Genomic DNA, 24,917 nt, shown 5'->3' with positions numbered 1-24,917 from the left:
ATATCATAATATTTCTTCACTATTTTAGATATACATGCTAGAAATAAAATTTTATTTCTTTTAATATCCGACGCACTCTTTAAATTATATATTTTTTATAATACATTCCATTTTACTTCTTGATTTTCCTACAAAATGGAAAAAGGGTTTACAAAATTCAAGGGCGTTACTGTAATTTCAATTTGCATTTATATCACATATTTACGCACCTTAATCTGTTAGGGTTTCCGCTGCAAGCCGTTTCGTCGAGAGCTTCTTCTCTGTACTCTGCCGCCCTTTTGGAGCAGCGGCCATGGCACCCACCAAGAAGACGGTATCGATTTTTTCTATCCGTATGGAGTTAATTTCATTGCAATTTTACTCTTCTATTTATGGACGACCATGCGCACTGCATCTTCTTCATGTTTTCGTTCTTGGATGCAGAAGAAGAGCACCGAGAGCATCAACAACAGACTAGCCCTTGTTATGAAGAGTGGAAAGTATACACTCGGATATAAAACTGTTCTTAGGTCCCTAAGGAGCTCCAAAGGTGATTTACTTCTTGTATATTCCTGTATTTGATGTACTTCTCGAGTATTTTCCTGCTCTTCTTGTTAGCTTGTTCTGTTGTTCTTTTAGGGAAAATTCCGAAAGCATTTGAATGCTGTAACAAATAGTAGCATCTGATTTTCCTTGGTTACCCTTTGAGATTGAAGGTTTTGCGAAGGTTGACATGTGCGATGATGCGTTTGACTGGTTTTGGGATTTAAGTTTGGCTCTTGGGCTACTTAAAATGCCTCAGAGATGAATACAGGTCCCTATATAAATCTCGGCATTTAGCCCATTATAATTTCATTCAGAGAATTAATTGATATCTGGGTGGATCTGTCTATACCCCGACATTCCTTTATATATTATTGGTCCTGTAACTGCAAATTCATTCTTGGCTGTACAAGTTTCTATTTGTAGAGTCATTTATACAGATCTTGAGTGCAGTCATTCTTGTTTTCACCTGATTAGATGCCGTAAAGTTGGTGAGTAATGGAAATTGGAAAATGGATAAAAGTTTTCAGTCCACTGTTTACTGATATATTATTAAACTGTTGAAGAATTTGACTTATTTTTCTTCACTCATCATTCATCTGAAATCAGTAATTTTCTCCCGGTGAGCGAATCCTACTTCCTAGTTTCGTTTGAGACCAATACATATTAATTGTTTAGTCAGCTCAAGCTGTATATTTTATTCACTTTTATTGTGATCTTGATCTTTTTATTCTTTTAGAGACACAAATCATTTGGATGCTGCAAGAAATATTGGCATCTGATTTGCGTTTGTTGCCCTTTGAGATTGAAGGTTATGTTAATTTTAACGTGTTTGAGGATCTCTATGACTTGTTTTTTGACTGATATTTGATTCTTGGGCTTCTTAACATGCCTCAGAGATGAATACAGCACCCTATATAGTTCTTGGCATTTTACCCCACTTTTTTTTCTTCTAGAGAACTATTTAATATCTAGTTGGATCTTTCTGTGCTGAGACATTGCCTTAGATGATGTTGGTTGGCTTCTTTTATGTAAGCACAATTTTGGGTGTAGATATTTCTGTTTGTAGATGCATTTGGACTGATATTGTGTGCAGTCATTTTGACTGATCTTGAGTGTTGTTTATTCTTTTTTGTTTAGATATGGACTGTTTAGATGGAGGACACTAGGACAGTTAGTGAAGAAAATGAGAATTGAATTGAAAAAAATCTTAAACCAGCTGCAGTAGATTTATTATAATGCTGTTAAAAAATTTCACTTGCTTCTTCTCATTCATCCAAAGCCTATAATTTTATGTTAGTGCTACTACTCCCACGCCCTGTTTTATTTGACATGGATAATTGTCATATTCCACCTTTTTTTTCTCTTCCCCTCCCATGCTTTATGCTATGAATACCTTTCGTTAACTCAATTTGTGCATTTTACCTATTCTTCGAGTGAAATCAATCTTTTTATTCTTTTAGTAGATACACGAAAATCATTTGAATGCTGCAACACAATAGCATCTGATTTGGTTTTGGTAATTGTTTTCTGTTGAGATTGAAAGCAATGTCAAATTTGATGTGTAGGATGATTTGTATGCCTTATTTTGGGATATGTAAAATGCCTAATAGATGAATGCAACTCCCTATATAAATCTTGGTATTTTACTCCATTTTCGTTCCATCCCGAGAACTAATTTATATCGATGTAGATCTGTCTATGCTGAGGCATTGCTTTAGATTTTTTTTTTTTTTTTTTTTTTGCGTAAGTGTAAGCACATGCTTGCCTTTATAATTTATGTTCCTTGCAGTTTTTTTTTTTTCCTTTTTTATTTTGATATGAATCATTTAGATGCGGAAAGTTAGCAAAGGAAATGAAAAATGGTTTGAAATTTCTCAACACAGTGGTTGCAGATTTATTATGAATTCGTTAAAGAATTTTTTTTCCTTTCTTTTCATTTATCTAAAATCTCTAGTTTTGTGTTGGTGCTACCCCTACTTCCTAGTTTAGTTCAAGATTGATGATTGCTATATTCCATAGATTGTTTTTTTTCCTTCCTTCTATTATCGCTGTCTTCCATGTATTTAGTCTTTAGTTAATTCAAGTTGTACATTTTATGTATTCTTCTAGCGAGATTGATGGTTTTATTCTTCTAGGAGCAACTCTAAGGTCATTTGGATGCTGCAACAAATAGTAGCATCTGATTTACGTTTGCAACCTTTTGAGCTTCAAGATTACGTTTACTACGTTCAGGATTATGCTGCAACAAATTGTTTTTGGGACTGATATTTGACCCTTGGGCTACTTAACATGCCTCAGAGATGAATGCAGTTCCCTAAATAAATCTCGGCATTTTACCCCACTTCTGTTTTATGTAGGGTAGCATATAATATCTTGATGTATCCTCCTATGCCGAAACATCTCATTTGATGCTATTGGTCCTGTAACCGCATTCTTGCCTGCATGAGTTTCTATTTGTAGATGCATTTTTGACTGAGCTTGTATACAGTTTTTTTCTTTCTTACTTGATAAATGCAAGAAAGTTAGGGAAGAAAATGAAAAATGGTTGCAGATTTTTATGAAGCTGTTAAAGGATTTGATTTTTTCTCATTCATCCAAAATCATTAATTTTCATTTAATGCTTCTTCTACCTCCTAGATTAGTTTAAGATCGATAATTGCCGTATTACACTTGGTATATTGTCAACTAGTTTTTGTTTTGCTGAATATAAAGCTATATGAGAATACGTGAAATGGTTGGAATATTTGTGCTTGGTTGTTTGTCATTCTAATCACCTACAACAATAACAACATCAAGCCTTTATCCCACTACGTGGGGTCGGCTACATGAATCCTTTTTCTCCATTGTGTCCTATTAAAAGTCAAATTCTCGTTTAAATCTAATAAAGAAATGTCATTCCTAATATTTTATAACCAAGTCTTTTTAGGTATACCCCTATCTTTCTTAACACAAGTCAAATCTAATACCTCTACTCTCCTAACCGGGTCATCAAAAGGCCGCCTTTTTATGTGACCAAACCATCTAAGGCGACTCTCTCTAATCTTATCTTCTACTGGAGCTACTCCAACCTTTTCACGTATATGCTCATTTCGTATCCTATCTCTAAGGGTAAAGCCACTCAAAGCCACTCATCCACCTGAGCATCCTCATCTCTGCCACACTTAACTTAGTATTATGCTTCTCTTTTAATGGCCAACATTCGGCACCATAAAGCATTGCAGGCCTCTAACTTAATTTGACATTATTGTGATTGATTAATCTCATTCATAATATCTTAAATATTGTTACGGTAGCAATTGTATTGCACACACGTTAATTTGATCAAGTTGGTTCTATATACAATGCGGAAAAGTAATTCTATCTTCAACACTAGCGAGATGTAGATATTTTCATGGGAGATAGAAAAGGAAAATATTGAAGTCTGTTTATGCTAAAATATTTGTTCTTGGTTATGGTTCTTGGGTTAATAGAAATTGCCTCAGGTGAAATTTGTACGTGGTTTTTATTTTTACAAATTTCTTCTTTTTTCTTAGATTTTTTTCCCTCTTTACTGAGCTCAACTTTGTTATTTAAAATAGGAATTTATATTTACGCTTCACGCATTTGATGAATGATTCCATATTGCAGTTCATAAATTATTTTAGGTGTTATGATATCCTTTATGTAAGTTTTCAGATATAAGAAATTAAGGAGAAAAAAAATAAGAGTAATGTTACGCTATCCCATCCACAGGCCCAAAAAGGTCCTGATCTGTTAGCAAAAAGAAATTAGGTGCGATACACAATCAAATTAGTTTATTAAGCTTTCTCCCTCTTTATCTCTCTCCATTTCCATTTTAATGCCAAAACATAAATGGCTTTTCGATGGTTCTGTGTGAGGCAACATAACATTTCTCTAATAATAATGCTGGAATTGATTTGAATGCTAGTATTTCCATAAAAACACTCAGAAAAGTCGAAGGATTACACCAAGTTTTAGATTTGGCTTTTCATGAATGGTGGGCCGTGCCTACAGTGGATTTTGTGTGGACTATGCTCCTTTGAAATTTAGTTATAGGAATGTCAGCGTCTGAATCTCTGAGATATTCCACGAGAGTCATTATTTTAGAATTTTGTATATTGTTCCAAAGTAATATGATTAAGGTTTCGTTTGGGATCACTTTCTTTATGCTTCTTAAAGTAGATTTCTAGTAGGAAAAAAATAATTTTTTTACTAGAAAGCTGCTTTAAAAAGCAGTAAGAAAGCTGTCCCAAACAAAGCCTAAGTAAAATTAAGGTATGTGATGAGCGTAGCAAGATTATTTTTTTAAATTTAAAAAAAAATTCTTTGTGCATATGCTTTTATGTGCATCATTCAATGGCTTATTACTGATTTCTTGGTTAGGTGCTTTGACTTGTGAAGTTATTGCATCGACTGTTAGTTTTGTCATGTTTTCTTGTTGGTATACTCCTATGGTTGGTACAGTCGATTATTTTTTTATGTTTTTTTTTTCAAGGTTGTGTATGCTGTATATATTGTTTGATGTGCTTTAACATAGTGTTGGGTTTTCCAATATAATTAATATGATGCATGTGATACTTGTATGCAAAAGAAATTAGATGATTCACATGTCTACAATAACTGATTATTTCAGCAATTCACTCTCTTTAAGCTCTATTGACAAAGAATGATCAAATTTCTAAAGCAATTAAAAATTAGAAACAAATAAAATTAACAAAAACAACAACATCAAGTCTTTTTCGCACTACGTGGGTTGGTTGCATGAATCTTTTTCCTTCATTGTGTCATGTTAAGAATCAAATTCTCATTTAAATATAATAAATAAATGCTATTTCTAATATTTTTTAACCAAGTCTTTTGAGGTTGACCTTTATATTTCTTAGCATAAGCCAAGTCTAATACATCTACTCTTCTTATCGGGTCATCGAAAGACTGCCGTTTTATGTGACCAAACTATCTAAGGTGACTCTCTCTAATCTTATCTTCCACTGGAGCTACTCCAACCTTTTCATGTATATGCTTTTTTGTATCTTGTCTCTAAGAGTAAAGCCACTCATCCACCTAAGCTTCTTCATCTTTGCAATACTTAACTTAATGTTATGTCTCTCTTTTAATGACCAACATTCTGCACCATAAAGCATTCTATGACTCACCACCATCTTATAGAATTTTCCCTTAAGTTTGAGGGGGATTTTTCTATCAAACAACAAGCATGATGCGTTCCTCCACTTCGACCATCCAACTTGAATTCTGCTAATAATATACTCATCTATTTCTTCATCACTCTGAACGATAGACCCGAGATATCTAAAATATGTACTCTTATTAATGACTTGATCGCCCAAAGTCACAATCCTCCACTAGATCTATTACTACTTGAAAAATTTTAAACTCTAAGTTTGACTTCCATAATTAAAGTTTACCTTCAACTCCTCTAGTTTTATCAACAAGAAGAATATCATCAGAAAAATCATACACCAAGGTACAACCTCTTGCAAATGTCTAATGAGAATGTCCATGACTATAGCAAAAATATATGGGCTTAAGGATGATCCTTGATGTAATCCAACTGAAATAGGAAAATACTTTGTCAAATCATCTTGTATTTGAACATAAGTAACAACTCTTGCATACATATTCTTAATGATTTGAATATAGGGGTGTAAATGAGCCGAGATGACTCGAACTCGACTCGCTAATGAACTTGTGAGTAGAGCCACAAGCTTGAGATCGAATATTAAACAAGCTCGAGTTCAAGTTTGATTAAAGTTGGCTCGTCTCACGAGTCGATTTAAATAAATTAAATATTAAAAAAAATTTCAGGTGTAGTTTAAATGATAAGTATTTAATAATAACATTTAAAAGTATTGTACAAAACAACTAATATTTAATAGCAAATGTCCTATCAAATTACCTTTATTGTACTTATTTACCCAAAATAAAATTGATGTTAGCTTTTTCAAGAGAGAGAAAGAGTTGTACTATGCTACTAGCTTCCTTCTTCCCATAACCCATTATACAACCGGCAGAGAAGGTGATACGAAGTAGAAGAACTTTCAACCAAATCATCAAACTACAAGAGAAATTTGATAGAAGAACACATCACTAATCTTTTTATTTTAGAAAATATGAAAGAGAACAAACAAGATACAATAGATTTTCAATTGGAGAGGAAGATCCGGCTCTCCCAAATCTCTAACTGGCGGCTAGAGCCCTCACAATCTAGGAGCAAACTAAATTAAGCAAATACATAACATATCCTAACCCTAGGGTAAATCAACTATTTATAGCAAACAATAAACAATAAAATACCAAAATAGCCCTCCCCTAATTCTCTCTCAAATCAGCCCCAAATCTGTCATATTTCCTTATTTATTTCCCTCCCAAATCAGCCCCCAAATATGTCTTTTTCAATTAGGAAACAATTCCCCAAAATTAGCTCTCTTCAATTAGGAAACATTTTCTAATTAACCCCCTTAAAAATAGCCCCCCAAATATGCCCTCTTAAATTATGAAACTCCTAATTAATTCCATCTAAATCAATGCTTATATCAGCCTCTTTCCTTTAATAAAATCTTTCTAATTCCATCCCAAATCTAATTCAAATTAGCTATCTTTCCCTAAATAAAATTTCTAATTATTTCTCCCATGATTTCTCCTCCTTGTATTGTGAATATTAACTCCCCTGGACCCCACAAGATGGCCCCCCTTGGCGTATCAGAAAGCTCCCGCTGTTTGGCTCCATCGCGGTCCGTGAGTTTTTCGACAAGCAAGAATATGGTCGCTATGTATCGAGTCGAGCTCTCTCGAGCCGGAGTATATATGCTTGAGTCGAGTTCGAGCTCGCTTTTTAAGCTCAACTCGAGCTCGAGTTCAAGCTATTAATTTCAGTGACGAGTTGAGCTCAAGCTTGCCGTGACTCGAGCTCGACTCGACTCGTTTACACCCTGCTTGAATATAAGCATTATTAACCCATTTATTCTCTAGAACTCTCCATAGTATTTCTCTTGGAACTTTATCATATGCTTTCTCTAAATCAATAAATATCATATGTAGATCCTCCTTATTCCCTTTATACTTCTCCATAAAATCTCTCAATAAATGTATAGCTTCCATAGTAGACCTATCCGACACGAATTCATATCGATTTTGAGAAACATTAGTATTACGTCTTAATGAATCCTCCATAACTCTCTCCCTCTCTCCCTCTCTCCCATAGTTTTAAAGTATGACACATTAACTTAACTCATCTATAATTCGCACAATCTTATATATCATCTTTATTCTAAAAATAGGAATCAACATACTCATTCTCCACTCATCTAACATCTTTCTAAACTTTAAAATAATATTAAAAAGTCTAGTAAGCCAAGAATTCCTTCATCTCCTAACTATTCCCACACCTCTATTGAAATATCATCAGGTCCAACGGTTTTTTCACATTTCATTTTCTGTAAAGCCTTCCTAACTTCAGTTTTACTAATGCACTGATAAAAATAAAAAATATTTTCATTTAGCGTGCTAAGGTCATTAAAGTAATCATATTATCAAAATATTTATTGAAAAGTTTAGCATAGTATCTCATCCACCTTTGTTGAATATTTTTTTTAATAAAGCACTTTTTTGTTTTCATCCTTAATTCACTTCACTTGAACTAAATCCTTACTATTTTCTCTTTATTTAGCTAACTTATATATATATATATATATATTTCATCATCCTTAGTAGCTAAAATTTGTGCATTCTATATTGTTTTCTTACACTCCTTACAGGTCTCTTTATTTCTTTTCCAATTATCAGAGTTTTTACATATGAGCCAATTTTTATAATTTTTTTTTGCACATTATGATTTCACCACCAACTATTTTTCCCAATTAGAAGTTTTTCCTTTTATACGACAAACACATCATATAATATTATCTTCCTCGTGCACATATAAAATCTTAAGATCTAGAATTTTACTCTTAAAATTTTTTTTATTAATATTCTTTAAATATCTTCATCTAATCCTAGAATAATGTTTTATTTTATTTTTTATATTTTACCCTTCATCTTAAAGTTTAAAAATAATAAGTAATGTTGGGTATATAAACTTTCATTCGAATTGCAGATAAATACTTGGTTTAAAGATGATCAAATGCAGGTCTTTTGACACTAATTTTTTCAGTGTTGCTATCATGTAGTTATTTTTGGTGGTTGTAATATTGTTTTAGAGGAATTCTAAGTTGGAATCATGAAATGTCTTGGTTTGTTCAAGTAATTTCTCTGAGTTTTTAAAAGTATGAATGTGGCTGCCTATCATAAATGGCTAACCAGTTTCTGGGTATGATGTCTACGTTGTAGTGGTTGCTCATCCCAAAAAGTAGTCAATGTAGTGTCTATAATAACTTGGCATAACACATGGAGTCAGTATGAAACCATTATCTGCATGTATTGTACGTTTAAAATAATTACGCTTGATATGATCTCTCTAACTCTTGATTTTATTTATGAATCTTAAAGAAGCTGGGGCCGATTATTTTGTTGTTTTGTTCCGTGCTCAAGTTTTTCGTTTAACTAGACTCAAAACGCGGTCGGGAGACCAACCAGAATGTGCCACGTCCGCCGTACCGAACCACGGTACTGAGTGGTACCGAACACATGAATGATTTGGCGTATTTTGGTTGGTCTCCGGACAGCGTTTTACATCCGCACAGAATAATTTATTCCGTTTAACATCTATTGCATTTAAAATAAGATAGGTTGGTACCCCTGGAATAATTGGTTTTACTTCACAGGTAAGTTGGTCATTATTGCAAACAACTGCCCGCCTCTTCGAAAGTCAGAAATTGAGTACTACGCTATGCTGGGAAAGGTTGGAGTCCATCATTTCAATGGAAGTAAGTAGTTAATTATCCTTCTTAACAATTTCTTTTGTTTCGAGTCTGCAAATAATAGTAGTGCTATGATCATTCAATTCTACTGCACTTTTCTTGAATCAGATAATGTTGATTTGGGAACTGCTTGTGGTAAATATTTCCGAGTTTGTTGCCTTAGCATCATTGATCCAGGTTGGTCCATTTTACCTTCTATATTTTGTTTTGTTTACTTCCCATAGCTTTTTGGGGTTTTACTGAATTCTCTTATAGCTATTTATGATTTTTCCCCCTTTTCTTCCCTTCAGGCGATTCAGACATCATCAAGTCCATCCCTAGTGATTAGTACTTGTATGAATGATTGCTTCGATTCTTCTTCAGTAGTTTTCCTTTCTTTTTTCACTTTGTAAGCTTTGATCAAAAAAATGTTGGTGACAATGTAATTTTTCATATTGGAAATTTCATCTCGTTCTGATGAGCTATTTGACGAATGGTTAGCATGAATCTTCTTAACTCTAATTAAGCTTTGTTCACATTTTTAAATAAATGAACGTTATTTGGCTTTAAACGTAGAGAGTATTATACTGTTCTTTTATTGTCCTAATCTCCTTTTAGCCTGTAAAAGCATGGTGGTCTGTGAAACTGTGAATGAAATAACTAAATAAGTGTTAAGGAGATTCCTATTTGTAATGGTTCTATGCTGACTTTAAATTGTTGGGATTTGGTTAACTGACAAATTTGGAATAGCTTGTTCATTTTATAATCTTGAGTTTTGTGCTTTTAGGCACAATATGTAAGTGCTGTGAGGCTCAGCTTATTTTAATGCAAGTGTTTCTATGACTTTGTTTCTGATAAAAATTTTACCCTTTTTTCAAGTAATTTTTATTAAAAAATTTTGGAAAGTAGCTAAAAATTAGCGCAAAAAATTTGTTCCAAATGAAGCCTAAGCGTCTACAATTCAAATGTTAGAATTTATGTTGTTGTTAGAATTTATGTTGTTGGTGATTGTTGATGGCGATGATTACAAGGTTTTGGCGTTGTGAGAGTTGCTCTCAAAGACTTGATTTTCTTCCCACAAAACTCAAACATAGTTGAACGGAGAAGACAGATGAGTTGCCGAACTATAATATTGATTAGGATGATGATATGAACATCTTTCGAGATTACAGCCAGGGTTGTCCTTCAAGCTTTACTTGATTCTTAAAGTGTCAAAATATTATCTATTGAAATATTTGTGACAGTAAAAAGAAAGAGCTTAACATCTGAGAAATGTATAAAAATCATGTATGCAAATAGATAGATAAGTTAAGAGAAGATCATATGAGACGCGATGATTTTTATGAAAAAAATTAGCGATGGAAAAAACTCAACAAAAATTGTTTCACTAGTAGGAGTCCTGCATTATAAATGACACACATCCTTATAAATGAGACGTCATTAATAAAATCTAGTAGACATTAGCTGGTAAAGATGACTTTCATAATAGAGGTAGGAGGAGCCATAAAGTATGAGTTGCCTTTAAGAGCCAATCAACAATCTATTTGATCATTCTCCTTATATGATGGGAGGCCAATGACATAGAAGGTGACATCAGCTTTAGGCTTAGTTTGGGACGGTTTTCTTGATGCTTCTTAAAGCAGCTTTCTAGTTAAAAAATTAAAAAATTTGTACTAAAAAGCTGCTTTAAGAAGCAGTAAGAAAGCCGTCCCAAACAAAGCCTTAGTAATTATGGGGAGCATGATAGTTGGACATCAGCAACGATGGTGATGATGGAGGCAATGTTAAGTGTCAGATTGGTGGCAACAATTTGCCTTAGCCTTGTAGGAAATAATGGAAGTTTACCTTGATTGGGGGGATTATGTAATGCAACCTAAAGCTTTGATATCAAATTAATGACCTTAAGCTCACAATATTTTAGAGAAGAAAAATATAGGTGGAAGGAAAATTGTGAAGAGAATAAGTAGAAAGAAGTCCAAGATGAAGTGATAGGGGATAAAGAAAAGACTAGCTCACAAGCTAAGAAACCCTCAGATTTCATTAATTGAAGAGAAGAAAGATATAGATTAAAACACACAGCATATAAATCAAATAAGGGGGAAATGACAATAAATTACTCACTTAAATGTGGCACCAAATAACCAATGGAAGCCCATCAAGACGAGAAATTATTCTATGCGGAGTCCGACGGGAAGAACCGTTCGGACATGTGATTGTACACATTGTGTACACATTTTGTACATAATGTGTATCAAATTAGTGTACGCAATGGATACACTCATAGTCTTGACGATTCTTCCCATCCGAACTCCGCACAAAATAATTTCTCCTTCAAAATAGCCGACTTAGTGAGAAGTTAAAACACATAGCATATGAATCAGCAAGGGGGAGCATGAACAACCAACAACAGGGAAATCAAGCGTCAACAAGGAAACCAAGAGCCAGCAAACATGGAAACAAATAGTCAACATGGAAAACTGTGAACCAGCAGGCAGGGAAACTAAAATCCAATAGGGAAAATCATGAGCCAGCAAGAAACATGAGGAGACACAGGAAATATATAACCAATGGAGTGAAACTACCTAAGAGCACCAGACCCAAGCATGATCACGGGTTGTTTTCCATCATAGGGCAATACAAAAATAAAAAAACATAAAGTCCAAATTACATAGTGACCAAAACATATGAAAAAAAAAAAAAACATAAAATGATAATTTTTTGACTGCATCAATGCTCCCCTGGTGGAATAATCTCCTCCTGATGAGAATGCTTTGGTAATACATTGATATATATATCAAGACGACGACATTGCAACTCTACAGCATCAATCCAAGAATAATCAATCAAAGGATGTCCACTTCATTTTATTAAGAATCGTCGATGCGCTTCATGTCTTGTCTAGGTAAAATGAATATCTATCACATAATCAATAAGATCATAATAGTATTGAATTAGAACAACAAGGGGAAAAGTCTCTATGTTCATAGAATCAATCGGTTGTCCTTCATATACAGTAATATCAACAACTTTATGCTAAACAATCTTTCGAAATATTTCCAAAATCTTTTTTTTTTTATGAAGGTGCACCCTCTCTGCATCCTACAATAGAATATCATATTTCCTTCTTACCTTCTCTTTCTCTTGTTCATACTCTGACTAAAGTAGTAGTTTCTTATTTTCATGTTTTTGAGTACATTAATATTGTTGTCTTTGCACTCTAAATATTTCATTATGTATTGGATCGGTAGAAATTGCTTGAATAGGAACCCATTCTATTGATGGAAAGTTATGGATTAATTGGTTTGGTTCATCTGGATGAATGATAGTGCTTCCCTAATGCTCCAATGCATTATTAATGACAAATATTTTTGGGGTCTCATAGGATGAAGGTTATTCTTAGGAATTCACTGAATAGATGACTTGCTTTCAAAAACTACAACCTCAATTACATATTGAATTTGAACTTTGACTTGTTGATTGTTTTGATTGTCCATATTGTTTTTAAGAGAAAGGAAGTCTTACCCAACAACCTAAAGCTCTGATATCAAATTGATGCAAGTTAGGTTCTAAAATCAAATATAAGAACATTAGGAATATAAACAAGACGCTTTCTTTCAATATCACATAAACAGACATAAATGATGGAAACTAAGTAGGAAACAAATCTTAAAAAATAGTTAGGAAGACGCACAAGAAACCAAACAACTAAATCAAAATATCTCAGAACAATCATGTGTGGTCATCTCACATGCAGATCCCAAAATTGAAAAAAGATGCTTGAAGGAAAGGACAAACCAGAGATCCACCATAGAAATTATAATCGATAGGGATGTCAATTTCGGGTAAACTGACCCGGTACTATTCGGATCAACCCGAACCCGACCGCTTCTGGTTCGGGTCAACCCGACCCTACCCGAATGACCCGATTCAGACAAAAAACTGCTAGTTTTCGGGTCCAAAAATGGATTAAACTCTGCTTTTAGGGTCAAGAACAGGTCAATCTCGGGTTCCCAGGTCAAAAACAGGTTTTCGGGTCAAAAACGGATCATTTTTGGGTCAATTTTGGGTTGACGGGTCAACCCGAACCTGACCCGATTTTTGAAATGGGTCGAATTATTGAACCCGAACCCGTTCCATTTCGGGTTCGAGTCAACCCAAACCCGAAATTTTCGAGTCGGGTCAAATATTGACACCCCTAATAATCGAGCTCAGGCCAATGCTTCTCCAACAATTACTAAAAGAACATGGCACAACTCACCTTTCATCCCTAAACTGCAAGCTGCTTTGAATTTAGGTGGAAGGATCAACATTTTGAGGAAGAGGACAATGCAAATGCACAACTTTTTTTTTTTTTTTTTTTGAAAAAATACTGATGTTTTAGTTTAATTCTTTGTGAGTTTTCTCTAAATTGCAAAATTTAATTTTATTAGCTCTTAATTATTAAGGCACATATTTTAAAAATTCATCGTGCAAATTTCATCTATTGTCTCTTATTTGATTAACTTCTGTGACTATCTTGGCATCCATAGTGAAATGATTCGTAGACAGTCTTAATCAACCATCACTTCCTGCTCCCTTGCTCTGACATTAAATTGTTAACCACATATAATTAGCTTCAAAAAGCCCAGCAGGTCACCAAAAACCTACAATTGAATTCAAAGCACGGTACGGAAGTAATATGCATGTCAATCACTCAAATCAACATCAGTCACTTACACATGATAGTTGAATCAATGCAAAATCATAAGTCATGTAGAAACGGAAATCAATGCTTATACAGTAATCAGTACAACAGTAGTCATATAAAAACATGTGAAACCATACTCAGCAGTAGAAGAATAAAAAAATAGTATAAATTAAAGTTTGTATAATTCAATGAATCAATACGTGCGTCAAATTTCTATAGTAGTCGTCGTATCAATAACACAAGTCAATACAGTAAACAAATCATCATATCCAAATCTCAGTTAAATCATTAAGGAAATCTTCGTATCGGTAATAAATCATTCAAATCCATCAATACATCAATATAAATGTCAAATCAATACTGTCGTTCATGACTGTTGAAATCAAATCAATGAAATAAAATCATAACATCATTTGAAAACAGTTGGAATCAATCAATGCCGTAGAATCGTATCAAAATGTACACTTGCAATTCAATTATCCAATATTACATGCTCAGTGAATCACATGCAATCCAGTAATCTATATCACATGTTCAGTTAATCATATGTCACTTACACAGTATATCACGTGCATAATGTAAATAAAGTGAATCAGTAGTATCAGTGCCTTTATCAGTATCAGTACAATCCAGTGACATGAACAGTAATGGTATAACAGTGAAATAATGCATCAATAGTAAATCCGTACAGTAACGATAAATACAACAGTATCAATAAATCCGACAGTATCAATAAATCCGACAGCATCAATAAATCCGTACAGTAGCAGTAACAATACTGCTAAACATGCAATTCAGTACAATAGTCATACAGAGCAAGTAAAAGCACTGGCTATTAAGGTGTTTTTCAATCTTGTATCTTGTATCTGTTGGTTCAGTAAAAAGAGTCGCCACTTTTTGCCTGTCGGCACAATAATCATCTCCTTATAACTCCCTTCAGTAATCACGTGATCAGTAGAGAGTAACAATACTGCTAAACATGCAATTCAGTACAATAGTCATACAGAGCAAGTAAAAGCACTGGCTATTAAGGTGTTTTTCAATCTTGTATCTTGTATTCGTTGGTTCAGTAAAAAGAGTCGTCACTCTTTGCCCGTCGGCACATTAATCATCTCTTTATAACTCCCTTCAGTAATCACGTGATTAGTAGAGGATAACACCAAACCATATTTAAAGGAAAGCCCGTCGGCCCACCATCCTGTACAGGTCAATCAGTCTGACAGTTTCCAACCAACGGTTCAACCAGTCTTTACTTGTCTTTCATACACACAGTACACAGTAGTATCAACAATTTCAATCATATACCCACATTCATTAGCATTTTATCAACACATTCCAACCAATAAACATGATTTCAGCTCAATGTAAAAAACTCCTTAAAATATCGTATAGTAGACATAAGTCGTTATAAAATGTATAGTTTCAGAAAATTATCAAATTACTAGAACTCGTGTAAAATAACATTTTAAGACTTTACTTGTACTGAATCAATATTTTTCAACATCCGGATCATTTTTTATTCGATTAAAACTCCGTAGAATTCAAAATATCGGAGGAAAACTTCCGGAAAATACTCAAATTGTGCAATAACATCATTTCCATAACATACCAAAAGTTACGTGGTAAAAGTTTAGTCAATACAAAGATATGCACGTTTTTCGGTAACAGAAACACAAAACTGAGCAGAAAAATACCAAAACACCAAATCTTCGAAATCAGAAATAGGATTCAGATTCCTTACTGCAAGACAAACAAATCTTCCAACTGCGTCGTCTGACGAAAATCGCTCCGCAGCTTCCGAAATCAAGCTTTTTCTCTTCTTTTCCCTTCTCTTTCTCTCTCCAGCTTTTCATCTCTCTTCAAAATATCTCAAATCCGATACTTATCAAACAGGATTGTCCTGGACGATTTCTATTCGTCCCGGGACGATTTGCCCTATGGACGAATTTTCGTTCAAACGAAGTGTATTCGTCCCTGGACGACTTGCTCTCCGGACAAATTTCGTCCCGACGGATCGCCCCGACTCGTACAGGTTCGTCCAGACGAACCATACAGATTCTTCACAATTTTCTTCAGTTCGTCCCGCACTAAGGCCAGTTCGTCCGGACTAACAGCACTCACAAAAATGAAATTTTGAGGGGTTTTACAACTTCATCAAAATTTATGAATCAATTTTCATAGATCGCTTCTTATTCAAAAAGATAATATACAACAGATCTATAAATGGTTAATTATATAAAATCATATGTTATGATTTTTTTTTTAAAATTTAAATTCAATTATCTTATTATGCCCATTTCTATCTTATTTAAGTTCTTTTGAACTAGATAGTTCATAAGAAAATTATATATGATAAACCTTAATGAACAGTTGAATCAAAATATTTTCATCATATTGTCATTTAGTTAGCTTTTTTTTTTATAAATATTTTTGCACAAAGGCATTTGTTGTCCCTCCTTCACCTCTACTTATGCTGACTATGGCATATATTTATTTTATCCATGGATTATGCCAATCATATTTTCTTTGTTCTAAATATTTTAATACACAATGTTATAGTTGTATTAGATTAATTTATTTTTAATATTTATGCATGTAAATTTTTACTAGTATTTATAAATAATTTGAGTCCTTTTCACTCGCTTGAGAGGTGGTCCTAATACTCATATCCGTTTATCGTATCTCCTATAAATATGTTCTAAGCAGAAAAAAACCTAGACAGCCAGCCGCAAAGGCCGCTCTTGACGGAATTTCTACTCGCTTGCGCCCTAGGGCATCCAGTTGCCTTGGCTCTGCAGCCGCCACCCGCCGCGCGTACGCGTCTGCTCATCCATTGAGCCCGCGTGCTCCCCATATTTATGCGCATTCTTCTTTGCCTCGCCCTCTGTTCTCTCGGCACCGTCCCTAGACAGCTCCACGAGTCCTTCCGGCGCCGCCTGCAGCGAATCCCAGCAGCTGCGCCAAGTCTCTTACATCGCCTTGCCTTCGGACCGCGCTAATCCTCTCGCTTCTTCTGCTCGCGTGCTTCGTCCACAGCCTGTCTTACAGCGCCCTAGCTGCTGCCGGCCATGATGTTTTCCTGCAGCAGACGCCTGTGCCTTGTGTCATCAATGCCCTGCTTTGTCTCCACGCACACGCATTTTCCAGCAATCTCTAACCATTTCACGGGAATCCGGTTGCCGCTGCTCCGCTTATGTGCGCACGCTACTCCGATCTTTTCTGCTGCTCTGCACACCGCAGATGTTTATTGCAGGATATAAACTTTTTTATATTTTATCTCAATCCTAAACTGACTTTTGAGTTGTGGTAAGATGACTCTAGTAGTGGTGTAAATTGCTTGGTTATCTTGATACAATTAGCTCAGAATTTGGAAATTTATTTTTGATTTTATTTGCCAAATAGGTTTTCCCTTGGGTCTTTTAGCATCATCTGATATTCACTCCAAGATTGGTTCAATCCTAGGCTATGCATTTTTTTCTTCCACATTGATTTAAGGATAGAGTCTGTTCTCATTGTTCATAATTTCATCACACGTCAACAAAATTTGAATGCTGATATTTAAAAAAATTATAAAGACATTTTTTAGCCATTTTAAAACTATTTAATTTGGTTAGCTTTTAAATTTTTTGATAAATTAATGGTGAAAGATGTTGAAATAAAATGAAATTTCTTCTTCTAAAAAGCTACTTGTCTATCTTTATGCTCATTTGTCCAAATTCCTCATACTTTGATGATTCAACCATCTTAAATTTAAGTCTGATTTGGCATCTAACTAAACAACCCCTAAATTTGAATTTATCACATCGGGATCACAATTCATATGGAGCAACAAATTCTCATGAAACATCAACGGATGGATCAAGTTTGGGCAAGCTCTGATTCCGTGACTAAACTTAGTACATTCTTATCGACCTTGCAGACAAGGATTAAGGGGCATTGGGCCGGTATGAATATCTGTTCTTCCGCCTCTACATTTTCAAAGATATTGTTGAATATGCTTAATTAGTTCATGTTAATTTATAATTCAAATTGAAAGAAGTAAAACTGAATTAGAATAATTTTTTTAGTTGAATAAACTTTGTTACTAACTAAAGAACATCTTTGATTGCTCTAAGCCTGTTACATAACAATTTCCTCATGTCCAGAAGAAACAACCATTTTTTACTAAACATGTCTTTTTAATCCAATGAACTTTCAGATGGGCCCAAAACAATTCATGAGGTCCCCTCAATGGAATTTAATTTTGTGATCTTCTATTGCCAATCCTGGTTGGATTTCATTTATTATTTTAGCGTTCACACTTTGTGTTGGTATGATATATGTAGTTTGTTTTTCTCTAGATTTATTCTTGAAATAATGCTTGTATGAAAGGTAGAAAATGATGAATTTAAATGGGTCATTGTATATGAGATGGATGTGATGAAGATGTCATCTTTTGCATTGATCACCGGATGAAAATTCGGTGGCATGAAAATCTTTCTAATGGTTCGTATTCGCTGAGCACCCATCTCTATTGCTATGATTTTTTGTTTTTGTTTTTGGTTTCACCATATGCGAAGGTCCTATAGAGGAATCATTTTATATTTCAGTGTGATATCATCTAAGTTTGCCTTCGAATAGTAAGTGAATTCATAAATTTTGATTTTGAGTTTTATTTGGTAGATCAAATCTTATCAGACATGGATTTCAAACAAATTTTGAAGGTTGTAGTCAGTTATTTGTGGACTTTTTTATCCAGTATTTGGCCGAGTTTACTTTAGAATATAGGATTTCACAATCCTCTTTAGTTTGAACTTTCTATTTATTAGTAAATTTGTGCTTGTAGGATTTTTTTGGTGGGCAAACGATGAATCTTGACGTTAAATGGGTAATTTGCATCTGAGGTTTTAATTTCCATTGATGCTACCACTTTGGAATTCTGATGCCTTTTTTATTTCGATTTTTCCTTGGGGTATTTTGTGTATATTTCGGCTAGCTCGATGCGGAATGGAGTGAGGTGATGAGCAGTAAATTATTTCCTTATTGGTTTGATGACCAATATGATGGCTACAATTTTATTAGCTCTATCTGATCGCTCTCCTCCATTGAATAAAGGTATGTCAGTTGTGGAAGCTTTAGGCTTTGTTTGGGATGGATTTTTTTACTCCTTAAAACAGCTTTTTAATGAAAAATTAATTTTGTTTTGTAGTAGAAAGCTATTTTAAGGAGTAAAAAAATCCATCCCAAACAAAGCCTTAATCAATTAATCTTTTCCATTTATTGCTAGTTGAGTATTTTTTGAGCGCTCATCTCTATTGCTATGATCATTCATGTTTTTTTAAAGCTAGGGTCCTGTAGAGGAATCTTTATATATATTTAAGTGCCATATCATCTAAGTTTGCCTTCTATTAGAAATTGAATTTTGAGACCAAATTTGTTGATTGAATTAAAATTAGTTTTTGATAAGTTAAATTATGCGCTTTGTTTTTGAAAATATTATTTGGGTTATAAAGGGGAAGGTGAAGGTCCCAGCAGAGGGGATGGATCTCCAGCGTTGAGTCCTCTCTAACAATTGCAATAAATCCTTCACAAATGAATGAATTTGAGCCGATTTGTAAGACACTTTGGATTTGTGTTATGGGTTTCATTGCGTCTAGAAAAGCGGCTATATAAAATTCGCATTTGGAGATGATTTTTCAGCTATAATGATAAATGATTGTTTCTATACTTCAGAGTATCTTTTGCTTTCTAGTGTTTTTATCACGGGAGTCCAAATGTCTGCCATGGCAATTCATATTTTTGTGTGAGCAATTTTTTAGCATGCTATTGGAGGGTTATTTTTTCTAGGTTCTTTTATGGTTCAAATTTGTTTACATTTTCAATTTCTTTTATCTGCCTTTATGCTTCCTCCTTGTATAAGTTGTTAGGATTTAATTTTGACATGTAGGTTTTTTATTGGAAAGTTCATTTTGGTTTTATTTGGGACAAATTTTTTATTACTTCCTAAAATAATTTTATAGTATAAAAATTTTAAATTTAAAAAATTTTTGTACTTAAAACTGTTTTGGAATGCTGTTAGAAAATTGTCCCAAACAAAATCTTTATATTATTACTACTTCTAACTTCTCGCCCTCAAATTAATCAAGAAGCTTCAACACAAGCAGTTATAAAATCGCATTACCTGTAACATTCTTAGGTCACCTCTTTGTGTTATTAGGGAGTTTGAGTTAAAGAATAAGTTGAAAATCCTTGCAATTATGAGAATTCAATCGAGGCCTTGTTTTAGCTTTAGGTCTGTCAGATTTAAAGGGTGGACTTTTTATTTGTGATAGAAAGATAATGTTGAAAGATCCGCATATATGCTTCTCTGACCGGCTTTTTGTTGTGATCTCCATGCACCAATTTCGTCCCTAAATCAGCTTTGCAGCCAATTAGATTTGGAAAGATTTGTTATAGTACCATCAAAGATTTGAGAGAGTATCTAACAAATATGCTTCGATTTGAAAAATCAATTTCTAGTGTATGAATCAGCGTTATAATTTGGGGAGATTCATCAAGGTGAGTATTCAGGAACAAAACATCTTATTTCTCTTGAAAGAAAATGGCAATCCTTAGACTTATTTCAATGATTATATCATGGAAACATCAGAGAATTGCAATAATTTTTAAAAGATGTCGACATGAGTTGCATATTTAAATTTATTACAGGCTTGAATATTAAATTGATGAAGTTTGTGGACAAATCATTGGAAGAAATCCCTTTTCACTAATCGGAGAAGTCTTCGCAGTAGTATGGAGAGAGGAAAGTTACAAACAAAATGATATTTGGAAAAAGAATCAGTATGATTAAGTTGCTCATGTGGGTGAGTTTACATTGGCCATTAATGAAGCATAACGCAATTGCAGAATAAATCAGAATCAAGAATGTAGACAAGAATAACCTTTGCTTTAAATACCATGTTTAATCCCGTCACACCAGGGAAACATGCTACATATGCTACATGATAAATCATCTAGCCAAACCTAACGAAAGAAGTATTCCCACATCTGAAGTTGAATCGTCTAAGGAAAGCCACCTCTTGCGGTTGTAGGTCATCTGTTGCTTGTGTTTTAGTTAAACTTGATGTCTCCAAACAATACTCTGACAGAATTGGGGTCGGACCTGATGGTTTCAGTTACATTCAGTCTGTTGTGTTGGAGGACTTTCCCTCTTATTGTTCTCATTACAAATCTTTGGGACATTTGATTTTGGAATGTTGGATTTTACACCTACATCTTGATAAATGTCGGATTTTACACCCACATCTTGATAAAAAGCCTACAATTAACCCTCTAGCGGGGGAGAACTACTATTGATTTGTGCGGCAATGACTTCGTTGAGTTAACAATGCATGGTAATGTGGATAACTTGGTAACTAGGCTTATGGTGCCTTCATTACTTGTTTGTGACTCGAATGTGCCTTAGTTTCGGCCATCTCTGTCTCCGTCTGCTATGCATGTTGTCGGTTCTTTTTCTGAGAATAATGTTGTTATTTTTTATGAGATGGCCGGAAATGAAGTGCTGGTTCATGATGTTAACAATTCTAATATTCTTTGTGCTACTCTTTTTGATCAGGGGGATGTTGAAGGTATTCGTGCTGATGGTGCTAATAACTTGTCTTTAATTGCTGCTTGTGATCATCAGGTTGTGGTATCTCCTGTTGTTGTTGAGAAGACTACTTTGAAATGTGAACTTAATCATGAGATCTTGGATGTTGTAAATGTGGATTTTTGTGACCTTAATAAGGTTGATTTGAATGATTCTTCTAGCAAATTGGTGATTGTTTTAGGTGTTTATCATTTGGATGAAATGACTATCACCTAATGTTGTCAATGCGAATGAAAAATTGGCCTTTATTGATGTCCCAATCTCTCTTATTTCTGATGATGCCTTGAGAGCCCATCTGGCTTTAAATTCAAAGGATTCTTGTGTTCATCATTCTAATTGATTGGATGAGTGTTTCTCATCGGCTAGTCAGGGTGATGGGGAAGATGAGGTTGAGCATGACAATGATTTCTAAGATTTGTTTGGATTGAATGTGGTTCACATCAATGGAGTATTTTCCAATGGTGTTGCTAAATGTTGTTGGCAAAAAATAAAAATAAATCTAAAAAGAAGTTATGGCTCTATATGCTTGCTTATTTGGTTGGGTTGTGTCTTTGTTCTGTCAATTGAGGTGTTCTTGTTGGCGGCAAGGTTGTAGGGCGTGGGATGCTTGTCATTCTTCATGTCTACTTGGTTTTTGGGCTCGGACAATGAAGTCACAGGTTTGACCTCTCTATTTATTAGTTAATTTGTGCTTGTAGGATTTTTTTGATGGCAAATGATGAATCTTGATGTTAAATGGGTAATTTGCATCTGAGGTTTTAATTTCCATTGATGCTACCACTTTGGAATTCTGATGCCTTTTTTATTTCTTGCTCGATGTGGAGTGGAGATGATGAACAGTAAATTATTTCCTTATTGGTTTGATTACCAATATGATGGCTAAAATTTTATTAGCTCTATCTGATCGCTCTCCTCCATTGAATAAAGGTATTTTTGAAATTTAAAATTTGTTTTTGATAAGTTAAATTATGCGCTTTGTTTTTTAAAAATATTACTTGGGTTATAAAGGGAAGGTGAAGGTCCCAGCAGAGGGGATGGATCGCTAGCGTTGAGTCCTCTCTAACAATTGCAATAAATCCTTCACAAATGAATGAATTTGAGCCGATTTGTAAGACACTTTGGATTTGTGTTATGGTTTTCATTGCGTCTAGAAACGCGGCTATATCAAATTTGCATTTGGAGATGATTTTTCAGCTTTAAAAATATTTTTCATTTCTTTTATTAATCTCTTTTGTTTTTTTTGAGATTCTTAGTAGTGATGAAGGATTGTTTGTAGACTTCAGATGTATCTTTTGTTTTCCAGTGTTTTACTCACGAGAGTCCAAATGTCTGCCTTGGCAATTCATATTTTTGTGTCAGCAATTTTTTTAACATGCTATTGAATGTATATTTTTTGATAGTTTCTTTTATGGTTCAAGTTTGTTTATTTTTTCAATTTCTTTTTTCTGCTTCCTCCTTATATAACTTGTTAGGATTTAATTTTGACATGTAGGTTTTTTATTGGAAAGTTCATTTTGGTTTTGTTTGGGATAATTTTTTTATCACTAAAAAAAAAAATTTCTAGTATTAAAAATTCAAATTAATTTTTTTTTACTAAAAATTATTTTTAAAAGCATTTAGAAAATTGTCCCAAAAACTATTTTTTTGCTTCCTCCTCGGTTGGCTTCCCGAACTAGTAAGAGAATTGGGGAAGACACAATAGATACAATCCGTCGAATGAATGGTAGGGTTTTTTATTTCTTCGGTTTTGTATAAGCTTATTTTTTTATCACTAAAAAAAAACTTTATAGTATTAAAATTTCAAATTAATTTTTTTTTTTTACTAAAAATTGTTTTAAAAAGCATTTAGAAAATTGTCCCAAAAACTATTTTTTTGCTTCCTCCTCGGTTGGCTTCCCGAACTAGTAAGAGAATTGGGGAAGACACAATAGATACAATCCGTCGAATGAATGGTAGGGTTTTTTATTTCTTCGGTTTTGTATAAGCTTACCTGAGCCGTCCTATCTTCAGTGAATTGTTCAAAATATATCGCAGATGAACCGGCCAATAATCTGAAAACGGGACCGGTTTTACTGTTTGTTCGAACAATTCCGAGCTAGTTCTATGTAATACCGGTTTTGAAGCAAATCAGAACGGGCTGGCCTTCCTGTTCGAGGTTAATCTTCATGGTTTTCGTATCCTCTTTTTTATTTTTATTTTATGGCATTGGAGCTAGAGAATGATTCATAGGTTGTTGTACTTCATTATTTAGGCGCTGAACAAACCCTTCGGTCGCGGTTCTGTCTTTACTCCTTATGCTGCCCAGTATAACCAAGTTACTTCAACTTGTCTACCTTCATTCGAACATCAATCAATTCAAAGCTCTCCCCTCTCCCTCAATTAAAATCATCACAATCTGATTGAATAAGGATGATTTTCTTTGTTGGGCCCAATTGGTTCGAAAGGGCATCAAAAGGAGAGGTGAAATCGTTTACAATATCAGAGATGTAAAGGAACCTGAAATGAAGGTTGCAAAGAACTCATTGATAAGGATAGGGTAGTTAACTACATGATTGAAGAGATGTGAAAATTATCTTGTTATAGTACCATCAAAGATTTGAGATGATATATCTCACAAATATGCTCGGATTTGAGAAATCATTTTCTAGTGTATGAATCAGCCTTATGATTTGGGGAGTTTCATCAAGTTGAGTATTCAGAAACAAAATATCTTACAAATGAATACATCTAGTGTATGAATCAGCCTTAAATACAACAAGATGTAACCTTTTTTTGGAAATAATAGAATATGTACTACAAATGAATCATCTTCACAGCTGAGCCTCATGTTTTTGTAAGGAAGAAATTCCCCAAAAATATTATTGCTCTAATTGTTTTTGAAGTAGATATCATATCTGTTTATTGAGAAAAAGGATTCATGTAGTCCACCTCATGTATATCGTGTCTGTTTCTGTCGGTAGATAGTTTTGTTTCTTAGGGTAATATTACTCTCACTTTTTTCTTCTAATCTTGAATTGCCTATTGAATTTAGGAAGGAAACCTAAATACTCTATATGATGAAATTTCATTTATAAAGTTCAAGAGCATATGTGTATACTATCTCTAATTTTTTTTTTTTAACTATTTAGAAAGCATTTGATGAACCTAATTGGAAATTGGTAGTGATGGAAATTGGTAGTTCCGGTCTTGGTCGGGATGTCGGGACACGCAGTAAAGAGTAACAGCA

General features: G+C 34.0%; 1 protein-coding gene, 2 long non-coding RNA genes and 6 other non-coding genes across 9 annotated transcripts; all 9 read left to right on the top strand.

Annotated features, from left to right (window-relative positions):
* Positions 1 to 158: 158 nt before the first annotated feature.
* LOC110098215 (60S ribosomal protein L30) lies at positions 159 to 9,927 on the top strand. The gene is made up of 5 exons (XM_020824958.2): positions 159 to 313; positions 424 to 529; positions 9,303 to 9,404; positions 9,507 to 9,575; positions 9,689 to 9,927. Exons 1-5 carry the CDS (start codon positions 293 to 295, stop codon positions 9,724 to 9,726), a joined length of 336 nt encoding a protein of 111 aa, XP_020680617.1. The 5' UTR covers positions 159 to 292; the 3' UTR covers positions 9,727 to 9,927.
* Positions 9,928 to 16,709: 6,782 nt separating this feature from the next.
* Positions 16,710 to 21,916, top strand: LOC110098221. The gene is made up of 2 exons (XR_003700387.1): positions 16,710 to 19,158; positions 21,659 to 21,916. It is a non-coding gene; the product is annotated as an uncharacterized LOC110098221 (long non-coding RNA).
* Positions 18,899 to 18,994, top strand: LOC114579419. The gene has a single exon (XR_003700391.1). It is a non-coding gene; the product is annotated as a small nucleolar RNA Z101 (small nucleolar RNA).
* On the top strand, positions 19,054 to 19,141 carry LOC114579420. The gene has a single exon (XR_003700392.1). It is a non-coding gene; the product is annotated as a small nucleolar RNA Z102/R77 (small nucleolar RNA).
* LOC114579422 lies at positions 19,561 to 19,718 on the top strand. Its single transcript, XR_003700394.1, has one exon. It is a non-coding gene; the product is annotated as a small nucleolar RNA snoR145 (small nucleolar RNA).
* A 481-nt stretch (positions 21,917 to 22,397) lies between the features above and the next one.
* LOC114579417 lies at positions 22,398 to 22,493 on the top strand. The gene has a single exon (XR_003700389.1). It is a non-coding gene; the product is annotated as a small nucleolar RNA Z101 (small nucleolar RNA).
* A 19-nt stretch (positions 22,494 to 22,512) lies between these two features.
* Positions 22,513 to 22,601, top strand: LOC114579421. Its single transcript, XR_003700393.1, has one exon. It is a non-coding gene; the product is annotated as a small nucleolar RNA Z102/R77 (small nucleolar RNA).
* A 101-nt stretch (positions 22,602 to 22,702) lies between these two features.
* Positions 22,703 to 22,860, top strand: LOC114579418. Its single transcript, XR_003700390.1, has one exon. It is a non-coding gene; the product is annotated as a small nucleolar RNA snoR145 (small nucleolar RNA).
* A 596-nt stretch (positions 22,861 to 23,456) lies between these two features.
* LOC114579416 lies at positions 23,457 to 24,602 on the top strand. The gene is made up of 2 exons (XR_003700388.1): positions 23,457 to 23,846; positions 23,943 to 24,602. It is a non-coding gene; the product is annotated as an uncharacterized LOC114579416 (long non-coding RNA).
* Positions 24,603 to 24,917: the final 315 nt, after the last annotated feature.

The sequence above is a fragment of the Dendrobium catenatum genome, unplaced genomic scaffold, assembly GCF_001605985.2.
Source record: "Dendrobium catenatum unplaced genomic scaffold, ASM160598v2 fragScaff_scaffold_377, whole genome shotgun sequence".
Classification (NCBI taxonomy): Eukaryota; Viridiplantae; Streptophyta; class Magnoliopsida; order Asparagales; family Orchidaceae; genus Dendrobium; species Dendrobium catenatum.
This window is presented reverse-complemented; position numbering and strand designations above follow the sequence as displayed.